The 26510-nt window shown below is 26.5% G+C and overlaps 1 protein-coding gene across 6 annotated transcripts in view; it reads left to right on the top strand.

The window, feature by feature from the left end:
• LOC136080678 (A disintegrin and metalloproteinase with thrombospondin motifs adt-1-like) overlaps positions 1–13037 on the top strand; it is a 204058-nt gene extending 191021 nt beyond the window's left edge. For 3 of the 6 annotated variants that reach the window (XM_065797642.1, XM_065797643.1, XM_065797641.1), the window contains 5 exons: positions 3160–3330; positions 3624–3794; positions 8377–8486; positions 9244–9308; positions 12904–13035. In XM_065797642.1, the coding sequence (XP_065653714.1) occupies positions 3160–3330; positions 3624–3794; positions 8377–8486; positions 9244–9308; positions 12904–12916 (530 nt within the window). In that variant the 3' untranslated portion in view covers positions 12917–13035. Of the gene's footprint in view, positions 1–3159; positions 3331–3623; positions 3795–8376; positions 8487–9243; positions 9309–12903 lie in introns of all 6 variants that reach the window. The other 3 variants (XM_065797640.1, XM_065797638.1, XM_065797639.1) reach the window with 3 other exon arrangements.
• Positions 13038–26510: the final 13473 nt, after the last annotated feature.

Raw genomic sequence — 26510 nt, 5'->3', positions numbered from 1 at the left:
ATATTGCTATAATATTGGTTGAAATCGGTTAATTAAAAACCACTTTTATTTTTAACAAGTTTTGATTTTTATGTTTTATTGTAATTTGTGTTTTGTTACGTGTTGCATTTGTAATGCCATTAGTTGTGATTTGAAAGTTCAAATATTAATAAAAATTTTACCTTTGAAATGCCGTATTCAAGGCTAAGTCACAGTCAAAGTAGGAGTAAAGTTTGTTTAATTTGCTTTGAAAAAGAAAAAAAATTAAGTAAAACACAAGAAGGAAGAGTAGTTTATTGAGAATTAAAAAATAATTCATTGACAATATTAACTTAAATGATAAGTGTTTTCCAAACAGAAAATGTGGAAGATGTTAAACTAATTTAGTAAAAATCAAAAAAGTAACACCAATATAGTTTTATGTAAACCATTTTATTTCCCTAAAATCAAAAAAATTACTCTTACTAGAAACCAGCAGTTTTCCCAATGTGATATATACCTTATTGCTGAGAGTAATTTAATATGTGGGTCAAATATAGAAAAAAGAGAAAGACGAAAACTCAACATGAAAGTTTTACCCTCTCCTGGACCAATTAAAGTTTGTAAAAAATGTTTAAATGTTATTGGACCAGGATTAGCCCACACCTGTTGTATTACAGAAAGAATGGAAAACCTAATGAAGCAACTAGATGAAAGTAAAAAAAATATTATTAATATTTTTAAGTTCGTATTTAAACTAAATTATAATAATAATTCCAAAGCAATAAAAAATTTTATATTGTTTCTGATCCAAGTCAGTCCTCAGTTTCTCCATATTCACCCTTAGGTGCTTATAATCATGGTTTAATCTCTCTAAAATTATTATCTCATTCTACTTTATCATCAAAATCCCCAATCATCTAACCTCTTACAACTATCTTTAGGCAGACTGGGACTCTTTCCGTGATTTTTTTTGTGACAGCCCTAAGGTAGAAATCTATCGTCTTCCTGCTGATAAATGTGCTTCTTACATAGCTTCTTGGATTCAGGCTTGCATAGAATCTTTATTTCTTCTTAACAATTCCAAGTCAAGCCTCACTCTTCTCCATGGTTTACCTCACGCTGTGCTGCTTCAATTTCCAATCGAAACCATTACTTCCATATCTCGCAGCATAACAATTCTTTAGAAAAGAGACGTCTGTTTATTATTGCTAGAAACCATTGTAAAAAGGTTTTGTCTAATGTCAAAACCTGCTCGTCTCAGGTCATGAAGTCTTGTATTTCTTTTCAAAAATTAGGCTCTCATGACTTCTGGAAAATCTTTAATAGTATCAATAATGAGGGCAAATCTGTTAATCTACCTCTCTTGTACGGTACAAATTTTTTCATCTCACCTAAAGTCAAACTGAATTATTTGCTAAGAATTTTTCATCAATGTCATTTCTTGATTCCACTAGTTGCGTTCTACCTGCTATTGCCGACAAACAGTTGATCAGTTGCTTGACATTTGTCTATTATTTTTCCTTGAACATGAGTTTTTTGGACTTTGCTTCTATCATCTTATTTCTTCTCTTCCATATCTTGATTCATATAGTTTGCTTTTTTTAATGTCGCCTGACAATCGTTTTCTTGCTCCATAAACTTTGTCTTTTCTCTTCCAGTAACTTTCAACTTTATTAGTGGTTACTTGCCACCTTGTTGGAGGCAAAGATGTTAAAAAAAAAAAGAAAGTTTTTCTCACCAGATAACAATAAAAATCATTCTTTCATACTACATGCATTTAAATACTTAAAACAAGTTAAAGTTTGTTGTTTGGCAATGACTTTAGAATCTGACTGCGAAATAAAAATAAAAGATTATTAAGAAGCCTACAGTAAACTTGGATTAAGGGTATCACTTAAAGTACACGTTTAGTAAATTATGCCGTAGAATTTTCAAAAACTTTATCAAGTGATTATCCAAACATAGGCCTAGGCTATTAGAGCAAACAAGCCTATTATTCTGTTCATTTAGTTAATTCTTTTAGTCAGTTCAAGGAAAACGGCTACAAGTTATCCAAATGTCATAAAAATTATTCAAAAAATATTTATAAAGATATTGTTACATACAACTCTTGTCATACTTTCTTTTCTTAAATTCTGACTGATTAAATATATATGTATATATATATATATATATATATATATATATATGTATATATATATATATATATATATATATATATATATATATATATATATATATATATATATATATAATTTTTTGTGTAAAGTTAGTTTGTAAAATATGAAACAGTTATCATTAACATGTTATATTAAATATCACTAAAAACCTCAACAAAAAAACTAAGATCCTCTTTCTATTTGTGATTGGACCTAATCATATTAAATCTCTAAGAACATGCCCTTAAAATAGTTTTTTCTTTTTTTTCTTCATTTTCATATTTATTAAAATCAAAATTTATTCACAAATTTTAAATATCATTCCGAAAAATTATGCTAATTAAAAGTCGTGACCTTTTAAAATTATTTTTTGGAGTTAATTGGGGAATAATAAACTATAAGTAAAAGTATATTTACTACAAGTATTAAAATATAGTAATAACTTTTTAATAAGAGATTTTTTTATGAAATTTCAAATCTGTCAATTGATTTTAAGGTAGTTTAATATATTAGTAATATTAATTATATATAATTTATTATATATAATTATATATAACAATAATTAGTTATATATAATAATAATTATTTAACCTAGTTTAATATATAAAAAGTTTTTTTTTCTAAATTATCCTTATTTTGTATTAGTATGATTATTATAAAATTTTATGAAAGCCCCATATCTGGTAGTTATCTATTTTAAACACTAAAAACTCTGGACTAGCTTGTTTAACCCACTAGATGTCAAGAGAATATTTTTAAAATTATGGTCATATCAGAACAAGGTACGGTTGTTGCAAAAATGTATTCCATCTCCGGTTTTTCTCTTTTTTTTATAAGAAGTTTTTCCACTAGGGTGTGAATAATCAGTGGCAAATTAAATTTAACGTTTAAGCTTATACTTATCTCTATTTTTTAAATGTTTTTTTTTTTTTAATTATAATATATAATTATCAAAAGAAAAAAACGGCTTTACAATAAATAAGAAATAAAATACAGCTGACCAATATAAACATTTCTTTAACTGACCATATCTTTTTAGTGAATGGAATGTGGGGAGAGTGGGACAAAACATATTGTTCAAAAACATGTGGTAATGGACTTATAGCTTATAGGCGAAGTTGCAATAACCCTCCTCCATTGTATAATGGTTGCGATTGTATGGGTGTCAACAATTCTACTGAAGAGTGCAACACAGATATTATTTGTCCAGGTTAAAAATGGTTGTTTATATTTTAAGCGAGTATAAATAATTATTTTTGTGATCATTAATTTTTATAAAATAGACATTTAGTTTACTTTATTGATTATTTGTTTTTTTATTTTTTTTAAGAACAAAATCGGTATTATTGATATAGGGCTGTAATTTGTCAAGATCTTTTTTGCTGTTGTTATTTACATTTTATGCAAACTTAAAAATTTTTCTTCTAAAAATTAGATTGTCTTTAGTTAGATTGATTAGTTACTCTTTTATTTAGAACAATAGCAGTTTTAACATTTTTTTAGTAAATGGTAACTGGTCATTGTGGTCGTCCTGGTCATTATGCAGTCAGCCATGTGGTGGTGGTGTTAAAACAAGATTTCGCAGCTGTTCAAATCCTATGCCAAGTTTTGGTGGTTTGGATTGCTTTGGAAGTGTTGGAGAGTTTGAATATTGTGCTTGGCACAAGTGCAAATGTAATGTTACTGAAAAACTTTTTTTTTTTTCTTTAAAGTTGTTGTATAACCTCTTTTATTTAATTTAGTAATCAATAACTCAATTTTCACTCTATTTTATTTATATTTGCGAAAAACTAAATCTTTTCATTATGTTTTTTACTTATATATACTTATATACTTAATAAATCCCTGTGTAATAAGATATAACTAATTAAACTAAATAATTCTTGACCAGGTAGTAATCCACTGTATTAGGGTGGTAGCCCTACTTCCCTAAATCAAGTAATACCAATGGATGATCCAATCGTTTTGCTATCAAATTGACCTAGTCTAGGCCAGGGAAATCATACAACATTATCTAGACAGCATCATGACTGGTTTAAATCTCATGCAACATCAATCAAGTTGTTAAAAGAACAGCATATCACCATTTCAAACCAAGCAAGATTTTTGGAAGACTCTGTTCAGAAAAAATACTAAACAAGATAACAACTTACGACTAAAATAAATGACCTGGAAAAGAAAGTGCTAAGAAAAAAAATCTAAACACTTTACCAATCAATTCTGTCCCTTCAATAACAAATAAACAATCACTTTCCATATTTGCATGATTGTTCAGTTAAAAAAAAAGAGGAAGAGTTAATCATGATCACAAAGATAAGACAGGTGCTGAACGAGAGCTAGCGTATTGAAAATAAAATTGCAATGAACAACATTAAATCATCTCAGGGATCTGAGGTTGAAATTAAGGACAAAGAGGATCAGTTAGTAAATTAAATCTTATTGACTACAAGTAAATGAAGAAACAACGCCAAAATTATTTAGATTAGAGTCTGGAATAGAAAGAAAGACAACAAAAATGATTTTAGTTAAACTAAAAAATGAAGAATTAGTCAATTTAGCACAAGCCAATGCACGCAAACTGAGAGACAACAAAAAATTCAAAGATGTCTATGTTAACCCTGATAAAACTAGTGTTCAGTGAGCAATCGAGAAGAGATAGTGAGAAAGAAGAAATAAGCTAAATGCAGGCTGAAATGCCAGGATAGCATGGATAGGCGTTGTAATGTTAACAACGGAAAAAAGTCTCTATGTCACAAGAAATGGAATATTGATAAAAATAACAGTAGAGCTTTCAGAGTTTGAATCTAACTACTTTTTGCACAAAATTCTACCACAAGTGCTACAACCTGTACAACACTAGAACCATCAAGATAATATCCAGAGTTGTTAACAACTAATGAAAATCTTAGTGTTTAGTACAAAGCATATCCAGCAAACTATCTGTAACAAAAATATTATCTCCAAAACCATCAACAAAATATCAAGCAATAATAGTAATTATACAACCTTAAGTGAAATCACCTGTTTCTATACAAATGCTTCATCACTTTGTAATTAAATGGATATTCTTGCTGCAACTGTCACAACATTAAATTCCCTTATGATAGTGGCCCTTACAGAAACTTGGTTCAAAAATTTTTCCAGCTTGCAATTACCAAATTACTATCTTTTTAACAACAACAGACTGATTCTTATGGTGTAGTTACAATTTATATACAACAAGATATAAAAGCATCCTACTTTAATGCAATTGAGCTTCATAGTAAAATGCCAGGCCAGGTATGTTGTGTAATATCTCACAAAAGTAAAAAATTACTTTTTGGAAGTATTTATCGTGAGCCATCTGCAAGCATAGAACTGAACAGAACAATAAATAGTAGTCTAATTTCTGCTGCAAATATAGCAAAGAAAATAGGTATTGAATTACAAATAATTGGTGATTTCAATCATCCTGAAATACAGTGGACAGCAGTTGGTGGCAGCACTAAGAAAAATGCAACTATGTTGAGCACTGGTTTTTGGAATCTGTAAACACTGCAGCTCTTGCACAGCATGTCACAAAATCTACTTTTGGCAATAATACTCTTGATCTGGTGCTAACTGACGGCCCCTCCAGAATTATAGAGCTCAATATTGGTCAATCTCTTGATATCTCAATTAAGAATAATTTCCCTTACACTCTTATATGGAGTTTCTTGTTTGAACAATCAATCTCACCAACCAGGGTGTTATTACTAACCAAACCAAACTATGATAGAGGTGACTATAAAAATCTAAACAAATTTTTTGCAGATACAGAATGGAGGAAACAACTTGAAAAGTTTACAAACAATCCTATTGTGATAAACCAACTTATTGAGTTTCGATACAAAAAAGGATTAGCTAAATATGTACCAAATTAAGCTACATCAACTCAAAAACAGAGATCAAAACCAAAATGGTTTACAATAGGTATTAAAGTTCTAACAAAAAAGAAAAATTAACATTTGGTCAAAACTGCTAGCCAGCTCACCCATTATTCATCTATCTATCTATCAGCCCACTCTACAAAGCAACTTGCAACAGTTAAAAGACATACTTGTTGCGCAAAAAAGCTTTGAATAAAAACTTGCCTCACTTTCAAAATCTAATCCAAAACGTGTATACAACTATATTTTCAGTCAAAAAAAAGCAAAGTTTACTTTTCCCTCTTTGATAAAAGGCAGCATGGAGCTAACAAAGTTGCTTGAAAAAGCAGAATGTCTTAATATAAAGTTCAACTCTGCTTTTTCTAAAATTGACAACAAGAATAAGTTTACATTACCAAAAAGACCTGATCAGGCATGCAAGATTGATCAATTTAATCTTTATGAAACTGCAGTTTTTGGCAAGTTGAGTAATTTGAAAAAAACAATGTCATTGGCCCAGATGGCATAAATCCTTATGTTCTCAATTAGTATGCCACTGAATTAGCTCGGCCTATTTCTTTTCTGATAGGTTCATCAGTTGAAACAGGTATAATACCTAATAATTGGAAAGGAGCAAATGTGATACCAATATATAAAGAACAAGGTAAACAAAACAACCACCTGCATATAGACTAATATCTTTAATAGCCATAATATGTAAAATCAAGGAAAGATTGCTGAAAAAATATATGATGAGTCACCTTGTTCGGTACAAACTAATCACTAAGCATCAACATGGCTTTGTAAGACAAAATCATGTGTTACAAATTTGTTAGAGACAAAAGACATCACATCTGAGAACTGAACTGTGGCCTTTACGCAATCGTATTCTATCTGGATTTTGCTAAAGCCTCTGGTCAAGTCTGTCATAAAGCGTTAGTTGTCAAATTAGAGGCCTATGGTTTCAAAGGAAAACTACTGAGATGGCTAAAAGCATTTCTTATGGACAAAAAACAAAGAGTTCTTGTTGACACAAACTAACCTGAGTGGATAAAAGTTCAGAATGGTGTGCCGCAAGGATCTGTTCTTGGGTCTTTACTGTTTATAATGACATGCCAGATGTTGTCAAATGTTCACTCAAGCTCTTTGTTGATGACAGCAAACTAATATATATGTAATAACAAATCAATTTGACATCGAGCAGCTACAAACAGATCATGATGCTGTAATGGGTGGATGATTGGAAAATGGAGTTTAATGCAAACAAATGCAAAGTATTGATGATTAAGAAATCATCCAAAACAACAATCTATGATCACAAATTTAGCAAACAAAGTCAAGATAATAACTGCACATACTTATTGTCTACCAACCAAGAGCTATATCTTGAAGTTTTAATAACTACCAATCTAAAATGGTTAGCCCAATCAAAACATGCAGCAGTTAAAGCTAATTCAGCACTACCTTCGCGCAAGCAGACGTTAAGATACTGGAAAACTTCAATGTTTAAAACACTTTATACCAAATTTGTGAGATCTCCCTTTGAGTATGTAAAGTCTGCATGAACTCTATTCAACAAAGTCAATAAAAAAACTATTGAACGAGTTCAAAGAAGACCCGCTAAGTTATGTCATTCATTAAAGGGAAAAAAATATGAAGATCGATTAGCCCTACTCAGTATCCAATCAGTCAAAGCATGTAGCACACGGGTAGATGCAATTCATTATTTTCATGAAAACACTGGTCATTATACTTCATCCTGGATCCGTCCATTCAACAAGTTCTGATCTGGTGATTGTCCTGGGCCATCAGGTGCAGTTAGAAGAAATAAGGAATGGCTAATCAAACAGCTCACAAATAACTGTCGTCAAAGAGAATAGTTTTTCTTAAATAGAGTGGTTAATGTTTGGAACACATGTCCGGATGCAGTTAAAAACTACAATACTACTAATTCGTTTAAAAACAGTCATGATGCCTAAGTAAAAATAATATGAAACTTTATATACAGTTCAGCTGTCATTGTTGACCATATTCATTAGTTTTGTTGCATTTGAACTCCATTCCAAAATTACTATATAAAAACCATTTAAATGATATTAAACATTTAAAATAATGACTAAATATTAAAAGAGTGACTAAAAGAGTTATTTCTGAAATATATTTAACTTTTTTATCAAATAGTTATTTTGAATAAAAAGTTATATGTTAGTGATCTTAGACAATTAATAAAATTTATAGTAATTACAGATAGTTTTGTTATATAATTTTTGTCTGTCTTAAATAAAAAGTATAGTAATTTTATATTATCTAATATAATTTTATAATTATTTATTATAATACTTTAATTTGAAAATAATATTTATTTACAGCTGTAGGTTTGAATTTGGCTGTAAATTTTATTGATAAAGTTTATACTGATCCCTCCTCTATCGTAACAAGTATTCCTTCTATAAAACTCAGAAAAAATATTCTAGATGAGGTAAGATATACATTTGTTAATATTTTGTTTTAAAAATAATTATTATTTTATGAGTAAAATAATTGTTAATGTTCTGAAATACTGTTCCAGTTTTATAGTGTTTTTTTTTTCCTTCCAAATTACTTATCTGATTTGATGTGTTTACTGATTTTCACTAAAAAAAATCAAATATATTTAAATAAAGGACTCTTTTTAAAAGTTAAAATTTTGAAGAAAATTGTTGATGTACATTAACACGCATGTACATAAATACATAATACAAAAGGTTCAAAAGAAACTGCAGTAATGAACCCATTAAAATTAAACTTTTAAATTAATCTTTCTTCATGTGCATGTAAATGAAGAAATTGTCTATTGTCTACCAAATATCCAGAATATTTTTTGTTTTAAAAAATAAAAGGAACTTTTTCTGTACACATTTCCAACTAAATTTTTTGGCAAAATTTTTTGATTTATTAGAAACTTTAAAAGTATCTAGGTAGCAAGAAGTATCTAATACTGGTTTAAGTTTTCAAAAAGAAGATTAATATTTTATCATTTTTGACTAAAAACAACAAATTCATATTAAATTTTGATGTTTCTAAGTCACTTTTAATAAATTGAAACAGTGTTTTGAAACAAAATGTTTCACGAAAATAAAACTTTTTAAATATATATATATTTTTTTAACTCTTTAATAATTCTTTACGTTGAATGCAAATCAAAACAATATACTGGAAGCTTGAGCGAGTAATAAATTAGTTTATTTCCTATTTAGATTGCAAAATTATACAGTGATTACAATGTAAATGTAACTTTTAATGTTGTTATACATTCTATAAAGTAAGTAATGTTTTCTTGAGTAAAAAATATTTTTTAAGAAATTTATAGTGACATGTTTTTATATGAATTGTGTTATATATATAGATTTAAGGGGAAAATTTGTAAAATGCAAAGTTTATATTGCAATATTTCTTTAGTGTAATACAGTAAACACATGTATATATATATATATATATATATATATATATATATATATATATATATATATATATATATATATATATATATATATATATATATATATATGTATATATATATATATATATATATATATATATATATATATATATATATATATATATATATATATATATATATATATATATATATATATATATATATATATATATATATATATATATATATATATTATATATATATATATATATATGTATGTATATATAACCAGTTCAGCACCATTATTATTTCATGTCTGGTGACTGTATGCTGCGCTTGTTAATTGGACAATATTCCACTGCTTTAAGAAAACTTACCACATTCGTTTTTATTTAGGAACTCTTACGATACTTGAAATAATATTAGATAGCAATGTTAATTATATTTAGTTTAATTTAATTAGATATGCTATTAAATCGCACGTTTTTTATGTGTGGTCCATATTTAGAGATGTTGTCAACTGGTTTTTATTTTTTTCTGTTTGAAAGTAGCAACAAAAAATAACAAGAGTGGCTATTTCCTAACTGAGTTATTTATATGAAACCATCATTTTCAATCCAATTCCAATATGCCTGTGTCATTATAGTTTTATAGTATGTAGGTCAACTTTTTGTCATATATTGATGCATATACATATGTGCTGCATGAAAACTATGTTTGATTGTTGACTTATTCCACAAATATGTTTCATCACTCAACAGTTAGAAGCTCTTAGGTTATATAGTTATTCTTTTATTGCTTTTGTTTTGCTATTTATTCTTAAGCTTGTACGGTGCGTTGGATATCCATTTGACTCAATGTTCCTGGGTTCCCAGTGGTTGCTTCAATATTCAACCCATGGTATAGTATTGCAAGTTTAGAAATTCCAAGCAATCATCTTGTGGATGCATTTAAGTAAGTTCGTCAGATATAAAGAATTTTAAACTGTCTGAGAAAACAATTAATAACTTTGTGCTAGGCTTTGACAGATGTCTTTAGAGATCATCGAACTTTTTTTGAATTCCTTAAAGAAATTGAATTTTGAACCAAAGGTTCAAAGTTCAGAAAGCATAATGTGAATTTATTAGAATAGAGAATTTCATGCCTGTGGCGCCTACATGCCAGCCATAAAAAGTTGCAGTTAGCTGGTGAATAGACTATAGCTGATAAAGAGATTACAAAAAAACAGCCAACCAGGCTTTATTTATTACAGAACCCAATATCATTGTGGTACTATGTATAATCTACTATGTATAAACTTGGTAGAGTGCGATGTAATCCACTATGTATAATCACTATATTGTGCAATTTAGGATGGCAGCTAAAGTTATATATAGAACTTTGAGTGAAAACAAAAAATGGTAAATTATCATCTACATACTATCTTCAGTACAAACATCATCATTCCATTTATTCATAATTATCTCCACTGACTGATTTTAAGTTTTTCATGTTTGATTGATTCACAATGTGAAACTTTATGAAATATTAAGTTGGGATGTCGAATTTCAACTTTTAATAGCCTTTTTGTCTTTGTATATAAATAAATATATATAGAAAAGAGTGAGGCACCATGACACACATTTGGTTTTTGTTTCAAAAAAAAATTTGAATATGCTTTTTTTAAGCGATTGGTTTAAATTGTAAAATGAATTTATACCCACAAAATAAATTCTATAAATTACCAAAATATATCAGGTTAAACTTGTGAGACTAGTTAAAGTAAAAATTGAAATTTGTTTCAAGGTATCCTACCCCTGGGGTACCTTGATACACACTACGAGCATCATTAAAAAAAATAAATAAAAAGTATAAAACATAGAGAAAAGGCAGATTTTTATTTGAAATGTAAACAAATTAATATTTTTAATCCAAGTAATTTATCCAATGGTCCAAATCACATTTCAGAAGACCAGATATTACATTGCTTTAAGAGTCATTCTTAATTTATATATATATATATGTATAAATATATATATATATATATATATATATATATATATATATATATATATATATAAATATATATATATATATATATATATATATATATGTATATATATATATATATATGTATATGTATATATATATATCTATACATATATATATATATATATATATATATATGTATAAATATATATATATATATATATATATATATATATATATATATATATATATATATATATATATTCATATATATATATATATATATATATATATATATATATATATATATATATATATATATATATATATATATATATATATATATATATATATATATATATATATATATATATATATATATATATATATGGGTTCAAATCTTTAGTATTTAAGGTAAAGTCCCTAATATTGTCGAAAAAAAAGTTATTCAAAAGTATGTCAACCTGGGTTTCAAAAGAAGCGTATTTCATAGAGATTTTAAAAATGGTATTTGTTTGTAATAAAAATAAGTACTTTCTGAATTATTGCTGAGAAACATTTTGTTAAAATTTTTTTTAAAGTATTTAACATTTTTACACATAATTTTTTTTGTCAATAAATTTAAAAAAAAAATATTTATCTTTTCCATAATCTCTATGAAAATACGCTTCTTTTGAGACCCAGGTTGACATACTTTTGAATAACTTTTTTTTCGACAATATTAGGGACTTTACCGTAAATACTAAAGATTTTAACCCAAATATCTTTACAACTTGACGTGATGGTGAAAAATGGTTTGCATATTTAAAATCAGCATACTTAATTTGTTTTAAAAAACCACCTAGTTAACAAGATATGCATAATAAAATTTTATTTGTTTATCAGTGTTATTTAATATTTTACTGTTTATAAACTTTCTAAGTTTCTTAGAAGATTAAAAAATATAGCCTATTTTATTTATTTTCATAACTTAAATAAATGGAATAGTAATATCAAAACCTTTATCAACTTGGTAAAACAATACCATTTTTTAAAAATGCTTTGAAAAGAGTTTTAAAAGTATACCAATAAATTACACCAACAACTAAGTTGGCCTAATATTGGCTCAACGGAACTACGGCATTAGTGTAAGAACAGATTTATATAGCAAAATATTAGGTCTCATACTACGTTGGCCAATGACCGAACAAAGGACGATCATTGCAAAAAACCGATATGGAGAATTTAAATATTACGCCGAAAAAAAACATTGACTAAATGTTGGCCCAACGGAATAAATTAGCTAATGTTAAACTTACGTTAGGACAATGTAAGCTTGCTATCTGTGAGAGCTCATTGAATCAAAATAAAGGTAACTAGTCCCGTTTTCCTTAAATATTCTTATAACTAGTCCTGGTCTCCCCTAAATATAATTATTTTAGTATACTTTTAAATATACTTGTTTTTTATTTCAAGCATCTAGTTAATTAAGGCATAGGAAAAGTAATTTGTTATTTTTCTTTTTTTTCAGACATCAACCGTAGTCATTTAAATCGATATTTTGTTTTGTGATTTGTGCCTTTATTATTGAGAAGCTTAAATTCCTGATGTAGAATTATTTTTGCAAGAAAAAGACATTTTATTTTGATACTATGACGTGTCGTATTTTTGCACAAATTGTATCATCTTGATAGTTTTAATTTAAATACTTTGTTAAAAATAAAAAAAACTTAATCAATATTTTGTTGATTGTTTTGTGGTTAAATAAACTGTTAGCTTTTAACTCTTTTTACTGTTTATTTTTTTTTAATATTTTAAACTTTTATTTGCTCTCCTTTATCAAAAGTACATAAAACTATTCGTTTTGTTTTTGACTTATTCAAAGAAATTTATTTCATTGGGATTTGTTTAAAAGTTATTGATTATTATTATTTATTTTTGTTGTGTTAACAATTTATTTATTTTGTAAATGTACCTTTGAAATTATAAATAATATATTTATAAGTATAAATGCAGCCATTACGTAGTTGTTTTTAAATTAAAGTATAAGTAGGTGGCTATGTTTGGGGTGCAATAAATTTAAATATATAAATATATTTTTGGACTTGTTTATACATAAACAAACAGTTTATATATATATGTATGTATATATATATATATATATATATATATATATATATATATATATATATATATATATATATATATATATATATATATATATATATATATATATATATATATTTATATATACATATATATTTATATATATATATATATATATATATATATATATATGTATATATATATATATATATATATATATATATATATATATATATATATATATATATATATATATATATATATATATATATATATATAAGGAAAATTTGACTTATTAAAGCTTACTTTAAACGAATTTACATTAAAAAAGTTTATTTCAAAATTTAAATGTTAAGCATAATTTTTTTAGGCATTTTGTGTCTTAAATAAAGAAAAATCAGAGTTTTTTTTTAATTAGAAAAATTTTAAACTAATACTTGTAAATATTAGTTTTAAGTTTTTCTTTAAGGTACAATAATAACTTCTACAAAATACAAAAGTGAACAAACATGTTTTGGATTTGACTACAAAGTAATCGAACTATAATTTGGGTTTATTTATTTATTAGTTTAGTGTTGACAGTAGAAAGAAGAAATTGTTAAATATTACCATAAGGAAAATATTAGTATCATTCGTAAAAGTATAAAAGTTTTGGAATTTGGAGAATATATAGATATCATTTATTTATACGATAAATAACAGGATCATGTATCCCAATGGGCATTGGGTGCCCTAAAATGTCCAATGGATGTCTGGACGGTCATTTGGCAGCCATCAGACGTTTTAGTACGTCCAATGCCATCTGGGATTGAGCATTGGGAGACACCGCAACTAATTATTTCTTACTGCGTACTAATTAAGCCATATATAACACAATTTTACAATTCTGAAGAAAAGACAGAAGTCATTCTAAACTTGAGCTCAATATTCCGTTGTTTTGCAGTATATAGAAAAGTATTTCTCGATCTAAAATGTCAAACGCCTATTTTAAATCTACAAAAACTTCCATTGCATAGTTATTGGGATCGAATCCTTTAAAAATATTGTTAGCCTAATCAACTATTGCATGCTCATTGCTATGATTTGTTTCTAAAACCAAACTGTTTATGATATAAAGTTTTACTTATTTCAAGGTAATTGTATATTCTATAGTACACTAACCCCTCAAGAAAAACAGAAAAGTATTGAGAACTCTTGGTATTTGTCAATAAAATATTTTTCAATAATATATCACAGCGACAAAGCATCAGTCAGGGCGTTTCCATTAATTATGCTCATTTGATGCGAAAATATTCTTTATATCATAAACAGTTTGGTTTTAGAAAAAACGCTTTTATTATAAATAACTTGGTTTTAAAAATAAAAGCATCATTTGAGTAGCCGTAGCGCAATGCTTAACGTTCTTGCTTCAGAAACTAAAAATCCGTGGTTCAACACCTCTAGGCGAGTTCTATAATATCGGTAATAAAAGAGCCGTGAACTTTCTTTCAAATGCTCTTCCGTGGTGCTATGTGGTTAAACCATACCCTACGGGCATCTTTTTTTAAAAGTTACGTTCTAAATGTATTTTAAATGTCTTTTAAACGTCTTCTAAACATTCTTACGTAAAAAACGTTTAAAAGACTTTAAAAAACGTTTAACAAAAACTTAGAACGTAACTTTTAAAAACAAATGCCCGTAGGGTAAGAAGTTCTTGGGGCACCTAAAATAGAAATGGTTTCTATAGAAGCATTGCCTATTTTATAAACAGAAATTTTTTTTCAAACTTTAACTGATTAGGAAGGAATCATTTTGTGAAGAAAGATTAAAGGTAATGAGAAGATTTTACTTGAAGAGATTTTATTTGCTAACTTTTTCACAATGTTCATAAAAAAATTACTTTTTCAGCAATTTTTTCTTATTACAAATCTCATAAAGCGTGTGCACAAAAGAAGAAGAAGTTAAAAAAATATTTTTCACAAATAATTGGAACCTCCGAATAGCAGCTACAATTCAATAGTAAAAAAGTTGCAAATAAATCTCTACCCCGTTAGTCATGTTGTTTAACCTTTTTCCCAAACAAAATCGATTTAATGCAAATCTGGTAATGATGGAAAAGAGATTTTCCAAGATATAAAACTGGTTAACAGTTTTATGAATAATTTAAGCCTCTCACTTGAAACACGCAAAAAAATAAGAATTTTCTCATAGTTTGGTTGTAAAAGTTTGAAATAAGCATGTTTTCAAACTTTCAAATCACAAAAAAACCGTTCTGAAATTCAAAATAAAATTGCAAGAACCGCTTAAGAAAGTTTTATGGCAAGTATAGTTCTCAAAATTTCTAAATAATTGAAGATGATAAAACTTATATAAAGTAGGAAAAAAGCAAATTCCTGGTGCTGTCTATTATAACGCTCAAATACAGAGGAAAAGCAGATAAGAAACTTTTATGCACAAAACTCGATAAGTTTGTTAAAAATGTTTTTATTTGGCAAGCTATTTGCCGGTATGACAAGAAATTACCACCCTACATTTCTATTTCCACACTTTCTGGTAAAACACGTGTTAAAGAGTGTTTACAAAAACGCCTTTCACCTCTTACTAAACCATATAATAGTTCAACTATTATATAAACACATATCAACTGTTGATATGTGTTCTCGTCTGATTTATTATGTCATTATAGCAAACTGGCTATAAACAAAATGACGTAATATAAACAAAATGACGTAAAAGTTATGTCTAAAATAGCAAATCCTCCAAACAGCTCAGAATTGAAAATTGTTGCAAAGTTATGGGTTACTATTAATTAAAAATGAAAAAAAAAAGCTATGTAGAAACGTAAAAGATTTGAAACTTTTGTTTAAAAAGTGTCAAATAGTTTTGATTGTTGTTCTATGCGCAAGCTAATGGGTAGCAACAAAACAAAAGTTTGAAATTTCGTTAGATACCCGCAGGAAAAAATTATTTTCTGAAATATTTCATGCTCTTTTATTATTGTATTAAAATAAATACTTAGTTCTAAATAAAAGTTTACGAGTACCTTTATTTAGTTGTTTTTCTACTTTCACACTTATTTCGTGTGCATGCTGAAATTAACCACAGTTTAAGGTCGTTTGGGGAGGTTGTAAGATTAATTTTTTTTCCCATTTATTTTGTTTATTTAATTCCAAGTCTTTCTTGGATTTCCTAACTCTTTTTTCATATTAAACTCGAAAAGAATTTTTTTTTGATACATTTTTTTTTTTTTTCAAAATTCAAAATTTTCTTGTTATTTTTATATTGTCATTTAAGGTTGATTATTTTTTATGTTTTGTTGAAAGACTTTTGTTTTTTCTTTTATGTTTTTAAAAGTCCTTTCGCCAACCAGCGTTTATAAATATTTTTGACTTTATGGTTATTTTTATTATTGGAAAAATTTTGTCAAATTGTTTAGTAAAAAAGAAAATACAAATACCATATGCTTTATAATGCGTTATTACAAACGCTCAATATTTCCAATTTATTATCTGTATTAGCTTTCAAAAATGTCACATAGAATCATTGTTAACTTGCCTTATATATACTGTTAAGGGCTTTAAATCACTTGTTGTTAAAAGAAATGGAATATGTTTACTAACCCTATCCAAAAAGTCTGAAAACTATAAAAACTTTTTAAAATAACATAATGGTGTTTTAATCTAAAATTTTTTTTTGTTCCAAATTCTTACAGGATCCTATAGGACTTTTTGACTAAGGAATATCTGTTTTTTTGATACCACTGTTTATTTTCGAGTTCTTGAAGTTATTGGTAAAATACTATGCTCATAAAACATTATAACAGATAATGTTTTATGAGCAACACGCGTTAGATTGTTGATCACCAAAAACGCGGGAAAGTTCCTACCCACGGCCGAAAAGGCTACTACAGTCTAAGAGGCTACTTTATTGTAGTTATAAGGCTTTCAAACTTTTTACCTTCGAAATACAAAGACAAACAACGCTGTTGCGCGGAGAAATAAAATGAGCTTGCAGTGAAACAACTTAAAAGAAGCTTTATAACTAATATATAAAATTCCATAAAAAATTAAGTTCATATACCATTGTTATGATATAATAACAATGTCATAATGATGATATATTTTGATATTATAGCTTGAGGTTTGATTTCATTATAGTATTGTATTGATGATGCCTCTTGACTTTAATGTTATTTTATACTATATACGGTAGTTATGATATTTTAGTTTATTTATTAAACTTGTGTAATAAACAGAACATTCTGTTTTGTCTCGTTTTAAATCACCTCGGTATAAAAGAAAACAATCATGCTTTTAAAGAACTTTTTCTATTCACCCCATTCGGCGGGATAAATAGAAACATGGGGTTATTTGTATTCGTAAAATAATTATTAAAAAGGTAGCAAAAGCAAAAGTTTCAATTTTAAAAATGACAGCAGCACTGTAGACCTTTTTTTTTGGGTTTTATTTGATATTTTTATTTATGATGTATAGGTAAATTTTTATATTACATTTCAAAAATGTTTCTACTTACCCCTTTTATAATAAAAATAGTTCGAAGCATCTAAAAGAATTTCAAAAGTAAAAAAAAAAATCGGTTCTATTTTAAGATTTTGGATAATATGTCGGCACATTATTTATCAAAAATCATAAAATATTATTCTCAGATTTTGGAAAGTAAAAAAAATTTTAGGAGCTGATTTTAATGCAATTTTGACGATTTAAAATCGTATTGATAGAATATTAAAAATTTTGAAAAGTAAAATTCATTTTAGTTCAAAAGTGTTTGAATAGAAATTGTGTTGTATAAAACCGAAACAAAAAAAGTGTTTTGAAAACATTTTTTGTATTAAAAATTTTAATAGGATTTAGCATGATATGATTTGCTGCAAGGTCCTTCTTGTATTCATTTAATGATTCTCTTTAGTACTCTTCTGGTCATTCTGGTCCGTATGGTATACATTATAGTTTTCAGAAATGACGAAATTCTTTTATTAGAATCATTTACACATAAAACTTAAAAGCGGCATATGTCTTTGAATGCCTTACCAAACTATAAACTCTCTCTTTTAAAAATATTACCTATATTAACTTGTACCGAACTTAGAAACTTAAAAACGAAAATTTACTCGCATTTTAAAAAATTGAAGTCAGAATAACGTGAAAGAGTACGTATAATTTTTCATAAGGAGCTTTGCGGCGTACGAGCATTTCTACTATTGAATAGCGTTAATATATTCATTCTAACTATTGCTTTTGATATATTTTAATGTCTATTTAACTTCTGCCTCGTCGTGACTTTCAATAATGATCATTTTGAAGGGCTTTTGAATTCATATTTTGACGAGGTTTATACAAAAATAATTTAAAATATATAAAGTATACATAAAACCACTTTCATATTATTAAATACAATATTCTTAAACTAATAAAATTTTTATTAAGTTTCATGCTAATTTAACAATAATATATTCTTTTTTTTTTTAACTTGACATCTTTCGACGTCGATACTTATTTTTTCAATAAAAATCATGCGCTATTCAAATTAGGTTTCGTCAATATTAAAGCGTTGTTGTACAAAACTGCTTCTTAACTACATCGAAATAAAATTCTTAAATTTAACCTGGAAACGCATGACGTAGGTATTTCTCTCTTTTAATAAAAATCATATTCAACTATTCATTTAGGATTTTTAATATTCTTGATCGATTGATTAATGTATCATCTTAAAAGGTCTACTTGTGTCATTAACAGCAACTTAAAAATTTTTTTTTCTAAAATAAAGTTTCATATTACAAATTTTATAATACTTACAAAAACAGCTTCACATTTTAAAATGATTAAACATCCAATGAAAATTATATTTCTTCTAGTTTGGGCATGTATTTTTTAAATCATATAGTGAACTTAAAAAGGTTGGAAACAACAGAATACATTTAAAACGTAATTATCATATTAAAAATTTCATCATAATGTTTTTTAATAATAAAAGTGTAAAATTATAGTTGATAATAAAAAAAAAATTAAAAAAATATACATATTAAGTAAAATAGTAATAAATTTATTAAGCAAGAACCTAAGAAAAATTTTTAGGATTTTATTATAATATTTAAATTTTTATGGCTAGACAGTTATATACTAAAGTATAAAAATCGTTGTAGATAAAAAATGCAAAAAAAAAACGGAATAGGTTGACTTGTTACCAAGAACATAATCCATAATATTGTGAGTCTAATAAAAAGTTAAATATAGAAGAAACTAAATAACAATAAAAAAAAAATTAATAAAAGGAAGACAAAAAAAATCCATTAAATTACAGCATTTTATTAATTTTGATAAAAAGAAATAATTTATAATAACAATACATTAAAACCAAAAGAATGAAATATAAATGACTAAGAAGTTTATTTTTCTAGATTACTTTTGAAAACTAGTTAACTGCGTTTTTAAGAAAATACTTTCAAAACTGTTTAAGAAAGTCTAATCTACTTCTTAATACTAAGATTAGTTTACTTTTTCACACTCCCAGCCGACACATCTAGTTTCACATTTGGAATTAATCCCTGCATTAAAACATGTTTGTCACGATTTATACAGGTTTTTACTCGCGTAGTATAAGATTTTTCCCCAGTAAAATCTCATATTTAATTTTTACTCCCCATTAAAAATTTCATAATAAATTTAACTTCCATTAAAAGATTTTTACTCGAATAAAACATTTTGTGGCAAAATAAATTATCGCAACCAAATCACATGGTATTTTGTGAATACTTTTAAAAGTTTTAGTTAGGGGAAGGTATCGCATGTTAAAAGTCTTTTGTTTTTGCAACCGAAATATTATAATGTTAATATTTATCTTTGCAGATTATCATAACTTAGTCATTCCTCTTAAAGAATATAAATTTATTTAAAAAAATCTTTATATCAAAATTTTCAACAATTCTAATCATCTCATCATGGGGAAACCAGTTTCCTAACATAAATAAATAAAAATAATAAAATAAAATTGAATCTTTAAGGACTATACTAAAGTAAAAAGTAAATATCTCAACTATAAAAAAAAAACTATTGTAAATCTTTCTTATCTCTAAAAATGCTTGCCATACATTGTTTTCAAAAAGTTTTCACTCTTGAAATACCAAAATGAAGCTCCGTGGAGGATAACTTTAAAAACGCGCCTAACGTAATAAAAAACGGCATTTTATCTTGAGCGTCTAAAATAGTCTCAAAATCACCTTAACCAACTTCACCAAGCAATGTCATAATTTATATAGCATGACAACAGCTTATGTATAATGTTAAGTTACCCATAAGCATAAAATATTGAGGATATAATAAGTTTTTAATGATATTGTTTCGTTCTGACGTAATTACAAAATATCGAATAATAAAATTTATAACGGCGATAGTACTTCTTTTTAACAATAAAACAATAAAAGAATATTAATTCAAGAAATTCAAATAAATCAATCAAGAAATTTAAATAAATAACACCGTCAAACTTGTACAAATATACTTAACTACAACAATTCCTAAAAAATATCAGTAGTTTACCCGTAAAACAGGTTATACCATCTTAGGAGCCTGCTTATCTTATGCAACCTTCCCCTACTGTATATATATATATATATATATATATATATATATATATATATATATATATATATATATATATATATATATATATATATATATATATATATATATATATATATATATATAGAAATTATTATGGCTAGACAGTTATATACTAAAGTATAAAGTTCGTTGTAGATAAAAAATGTAAAAAAAAACGGAATAGGTTGACTTGTAACCAAGAACATAATCCATAATATTGTGAGTCTAATAAAAAGTTAAATATAGAAGAAACTAAATAACAATAAAAAAAAAATTAATAAAAGGAAGACAAAAAAAATCCATTAAATTACAGCATTTTATTGATTTTGATAAAAAGAAATAATTTATAATAACAATACATTAAAACCAAAAGAATGAAATATATATGACTAAGAAGTTTATTTTTCTAGATTACTTTTGAAAACTAGTTAACTGCGTTTTTAAGAAAATACTTTCAAAACTGTTTAAGTAGGGAGTTTAGGCAATATTTATAGCAAATGTAAATATTTTTTATATTAAATGCATTATATTCCTTAATATATTTCCTTTTCAAAATGGTTTCAACTACCTCTGTAGCTTATTTAGTTCTAAAGATATACGTGTTTGAATATTTTCAATTCATAGACTTTTTATCAAATATTTTCTTAAAGTATCTTGTTCAATTTTTGGCACTGAAAAAAAAAACTTTTTTATCTTTTTTTTTTTTGCGTAAAAAGTTGCGTAAACTAACTTATAATAAAATTTTATTAGAAAATAAATTGTAAATCTAAATTATTTGAACAATTCATAAGTAGAATTTTTTGGGGGTTAACGCAGACGTACCATGAAGTAGTCAAATAACTGTATAATATGTTTGAATATGTTTTAAAACTTTTTGACACAAAATAAATTTCCAAATGTTTTAATTTATAATACGTTGAGCGTAACAAAACTTTGATGATAAATATTAACTTAAATTAATTTTATTTTTCTTTAATAAATTATCAATTGAACAACGTGGACCCAAATAAAACACGCCGAAAACGTCAAAATACGTACAAAATAAAAATAAATCTAAAATTTATTTTTACACAAACAAAAAAAGAAATTAGTCAAAGACTTGTTAATAATTTCAGTATTGTTATAGATTCACTAATTTGATGTTTTCAGCATCTATCATAATATAAAAAATGTTATATTTTTTAATGGGGTTGGGGTTTTTAACTTTTTAAAAGTTTTGAAAACAATGAATGAAAAACTCGTTGAATTGTTCTATTTCATTGTGTTTGGCTTCATTTAATTGGGTACTCTCGAGTCTTTAACTCAAGGGGGGGGGGCGTTTATTATTTTTGGGAAACTTTGCCACCCACACTAAGCTTATTAAGACCCCCTCCCGTTTATTAATTTTTACTTGTTTTAACAAAAAAATTATATCTAAAAACTAAAAATAAATCAGTGACAATCAGCTTTAAAAATCAAAAAATACATACTAACTTACTTAACGAAGTGCACCAACGAGAAGGTAAGCCATAGGACTTTGCACTTCATCCGTGAGCTGTCATGTTGCCTAAGGTTAGCCCTCCATTTCTGGATTCTTTCCTTTACTTGATAGGCAGTTCATGTAAAAGTAATAGTAAATTAGCCTAAGGTTAGCCCTCCATTTCTGGATTCTTTCCTTTACTTGATAGGCAGTTAATGTAAAAGTAATAGTATTTTTGCATAAGCTTTTTTTTTTTTTTTTTTAATAATAAAAATGTGCAGTTAAGCTGCAAATAAACAACAACAAATAAACAAAATTGGTACAGATAAACATATCAGATATGATTCATACTATTTGTAAAGATAAAAACCACTGAACTCAAATGCAGTAAAAACAAACTATTGGAACATAACAATAAAAGAAATAAGATTAATATATACTGTAACATAATTCTAAATTTACATTAAATAAAATTACCTCGCAACCCTAGCTACAAAGAATAAGATCACCTTTTTCAAAATCAATCAATAAAGGAAACAACCATACTTCATCAGGTTCGTTATCATACTTAACAAGGTATGTAGTTCTTCTACCGTTTAATTGATCAATTTGAACCACTTGCGCACGTTCCCAAGATACTTTAAGAGCATCTTCTTCTCTAACACGATGTTGTATAGAAAAACCTACAAAATCAGATGGATTGTTAATAAATTTTGATAAGGAGTGCTTTTTTTGTTGCTCTATTAGTTTGTTTAGTCTTGCATCCTGAATTTTTTCCATTAATTCTTTTTTTTTGTTTTCAACAGCTGCATCACGTATTGTAAGAGGCTTTAAACTATTACTTATATCATTACTTAAAGATTGTTTGTTTGGTGTTAAATTTGCTTGAATAACAATAAGAAGATTTTGATATAATTTCTCTGAAGACAAGTTTATTCTTTTGCTTCCTTCTACTTTTGTTTTACAAAATTGTTTTTTGTCACATTTAACACATAAGATTATGCGATAAAAATTAAGTTGAGCAAGGAGTACTTTTGATTTCAATGGCTCTTCTATATTAGAAACTGTTTTCTCTGCTTCCTCTAATGATATCCATGCCCTTACATTCAAATTTATCAAATCATTACAAGCTGCAACCTTTTTATGTTGTAGTTTAATTTCTTCTCGATTTTTTTCTTCTTGCTTTGCTTGAAGGTGCATAGCTTTATCTTTTTTAAGAGCTTCTTTTCTTTCATCATATTTGCTTTTCATTAATGTTACTTTAGTTCTTGAATATTCAAGCAATTGTTTTCTTTCTTCATCTGATTTACTATTAAGCCATTCTAATGTTTGGTTCTGAGACCACATTGTCAAAGCCTGGATAATTTGAACATTTGCATTGGGTTTTGTGCGAACCATTAAATCCAAAATGGCAAAGTCGCTTTCTGATGCTTTATTAGTGACAGGGACATTAGAAGCAGCTTCAGAAACAGAATTAGATGGATTCCAATATTTACCACCTGGTAATTAATCAGCACACTGACGTTCCAAAATAACAAGAATTGAGTGGAAAATAATTTCAAGTCCATTGCACAGTAAAAGAATCAAACTCATCATTTTGAGTGCATTCAAACAGCTTGGTGTAAACCACATCTTGATGAAGAAGATTGGTATCCTCAAAAATTTTTCCATTAGCAAACAATAAAGAAGATGCATCGATACAAAGAGATGAAAGTCTAACTTTCAAGCGAAGTAGGTAGGGGTTTAAAAATAATACACTATCAAGTGATTCGATAATTCTCCACATTGGACCAGTAAGTAGTTTGTCAATAATACCTAATGCACGGACTTAAGCAATGAATACAAGATTTGTGATATCTTCCTTAATTGCTTTTAATAAATTATTAGGGTTAGGCCAAGCATTAAGAAATTCTGTTATAGAATCCTTATGATAGTATAGGGCAGCTGCATTGTAATACAAAACATTAAATCGATTTCCAATAAATGGAACAAAATAAGATTTATCGTTACGAGAGGAAAGAAAAGAATTAAACCATGATGCAACACCAGCTTCCTCACTACCCCTTGAATGAAATGTCTTACATGTAGTACGAACTAACCGTACAGCACCACGTTCTTTACCACTAAAAGCAAAAACAGTTTCAAAATCATTTTGAAGCAGAATTTTTTCAAAAGAATTTAAAACTTTATCAGTTTCAGAAGCAAAATTAGCAAGCAAATGAAGTTTACAGAAAAAATTACTCATGTCCTTCATTTTGTCTTTGACGTTTGAGGAAAGAAAATCCCAGTTACTAATTGCAATAGGCAAAAGTTTTTCCCTTAATGTTTTTAACTGTGAGTTAAAAAGAGGATTAACCGAAGAAAGATCAGACATTGTTGATTTTATTGATGTTATTAGTTTAGCAAAATTAATTTCTTTTTCAGTAGCTGAGTTGCTAACAACGTCACAAATGTCATCTACTATATTAGTAAAGTTTTGCAAAATAATTGCTGCATCTTTGCCAACCACTTCTGACAGACCAAAAGATAAAGTTTTCCCACTAGTTGTAGTAATTTGAAAGTTTTGACAATGCTTATGGTATTTCTGAGTACCATCACCATGCAAACAATTGCCTATATTAGAGTTTTTATTTATCAAATTATTTTCAAGCATTGCTTCCGCAACTTGAAATTGACCTAAAATTGAAGCTTCCTGCATTAACCTACATTTTACAGCGGCTGATGGCAGTCTAGATATGTTCTTTTTGGCTAGTTTGTTTAAAACTACTTTTATGACTTCGTTGACACTATTCATACTCACGTTCATTGAAAGAAGTTTCATTATTGTTTCTCGAATGTCATCACTATATCTGCCATCTTCAAATGTTATTACTTCGTCATCATCCAGCAAAGAAACCAATTTTTGAAGTTCTAGATTTTCCTCTTTTAAAATGTTTGTCTTACTATATAACGAAACAACTTCCTTCTCTAAACTTATAACATCTTTCATATTGTTGTCATTAATATAGTTGGTTTTATTTTGCAAAATAACTTTTAAATTACTCACTTTTTCTTGCAGCTTTATTTTTTTGTTTTTTAATTCAGAAATGTTTATGTCTGAGTTTTCAAGAATTGAATTAATATCTGTTATTTTATTTTTTAATTGCAATATTTTTTTTTTTTCTTCATTTTTTAACGAATTTATTTTATTCTTTTTTATTTCCAGTTGAGTATCACAATATATTTTTTTTTTATTCAAATTTCTAATATTAAATGATTCTTTTTTTGACTTTAATAGCTCTAATTTGTTTTCGATATTATTAAGCTTTTCTTCTTTTTCACAATAACACTTTTTAATAAAGTTTAATTCAGCTTCTATTAGAGAGTTTTTTGAAATAAGTATTTTCAGATTGTTTGACATATCTTCAAAATCTTTTAGATGTGTAAAACAATCCATTTGTAAATCCATCATAGATTCCATTTACCTTTTTAAAATTTTATTTTCTTTTTTAAGCATTTTGTTTTCGCTTATCAGTATTGTTTTTTTAAGAATTTCGGAAGCATTCACTGTATTATCAGAAAAATTTGCCACAGGTGGAAAAAAGGCTTTACCAAATAACAATGCTAATTTTTTATTTTTTCGTTGTTTCTTTAATTTTCTGATGGTGTCAACTAATCTATTTATCTTTTTGGCTAAAGCTTTCTTGCAGCAGAACAGTTCAACTTTAAAATCCACACAATATCTACAATATATTGCATCATTAGATGTATCTTTTAAAGCCAAATACCAATCATAAATACTTTCAGTTATCATTTTATCTAAATAAATAAAGATTTTCCAGTCATCAATTCGAAAAAATATATAAACATATAAATATATTATTTTAAGTCTTTTACTTATTATATATATATATATATATATATATATATATATATATATATATATATATATATATATATATATATATATATTATATATATATATATATATAAACTTAA

Source organism: Hydra vulgaris, chromosome 05 (genome assembly GCF_038396675.1).
Source record: "Hydra vulgaris chromosome 05, alternate assembly HydraT2T_AEP".
NCBI lineage: Eukaryota > Metazoa > Cnidaria > Hydrozoa > Anthoathecata > Hydridae > Hydra > Hydra vulgaris.
Note: the sequence above shows the minus strand (reverse complement) of the source record. Positions and strands in the feature narration are given on the sequence as shown.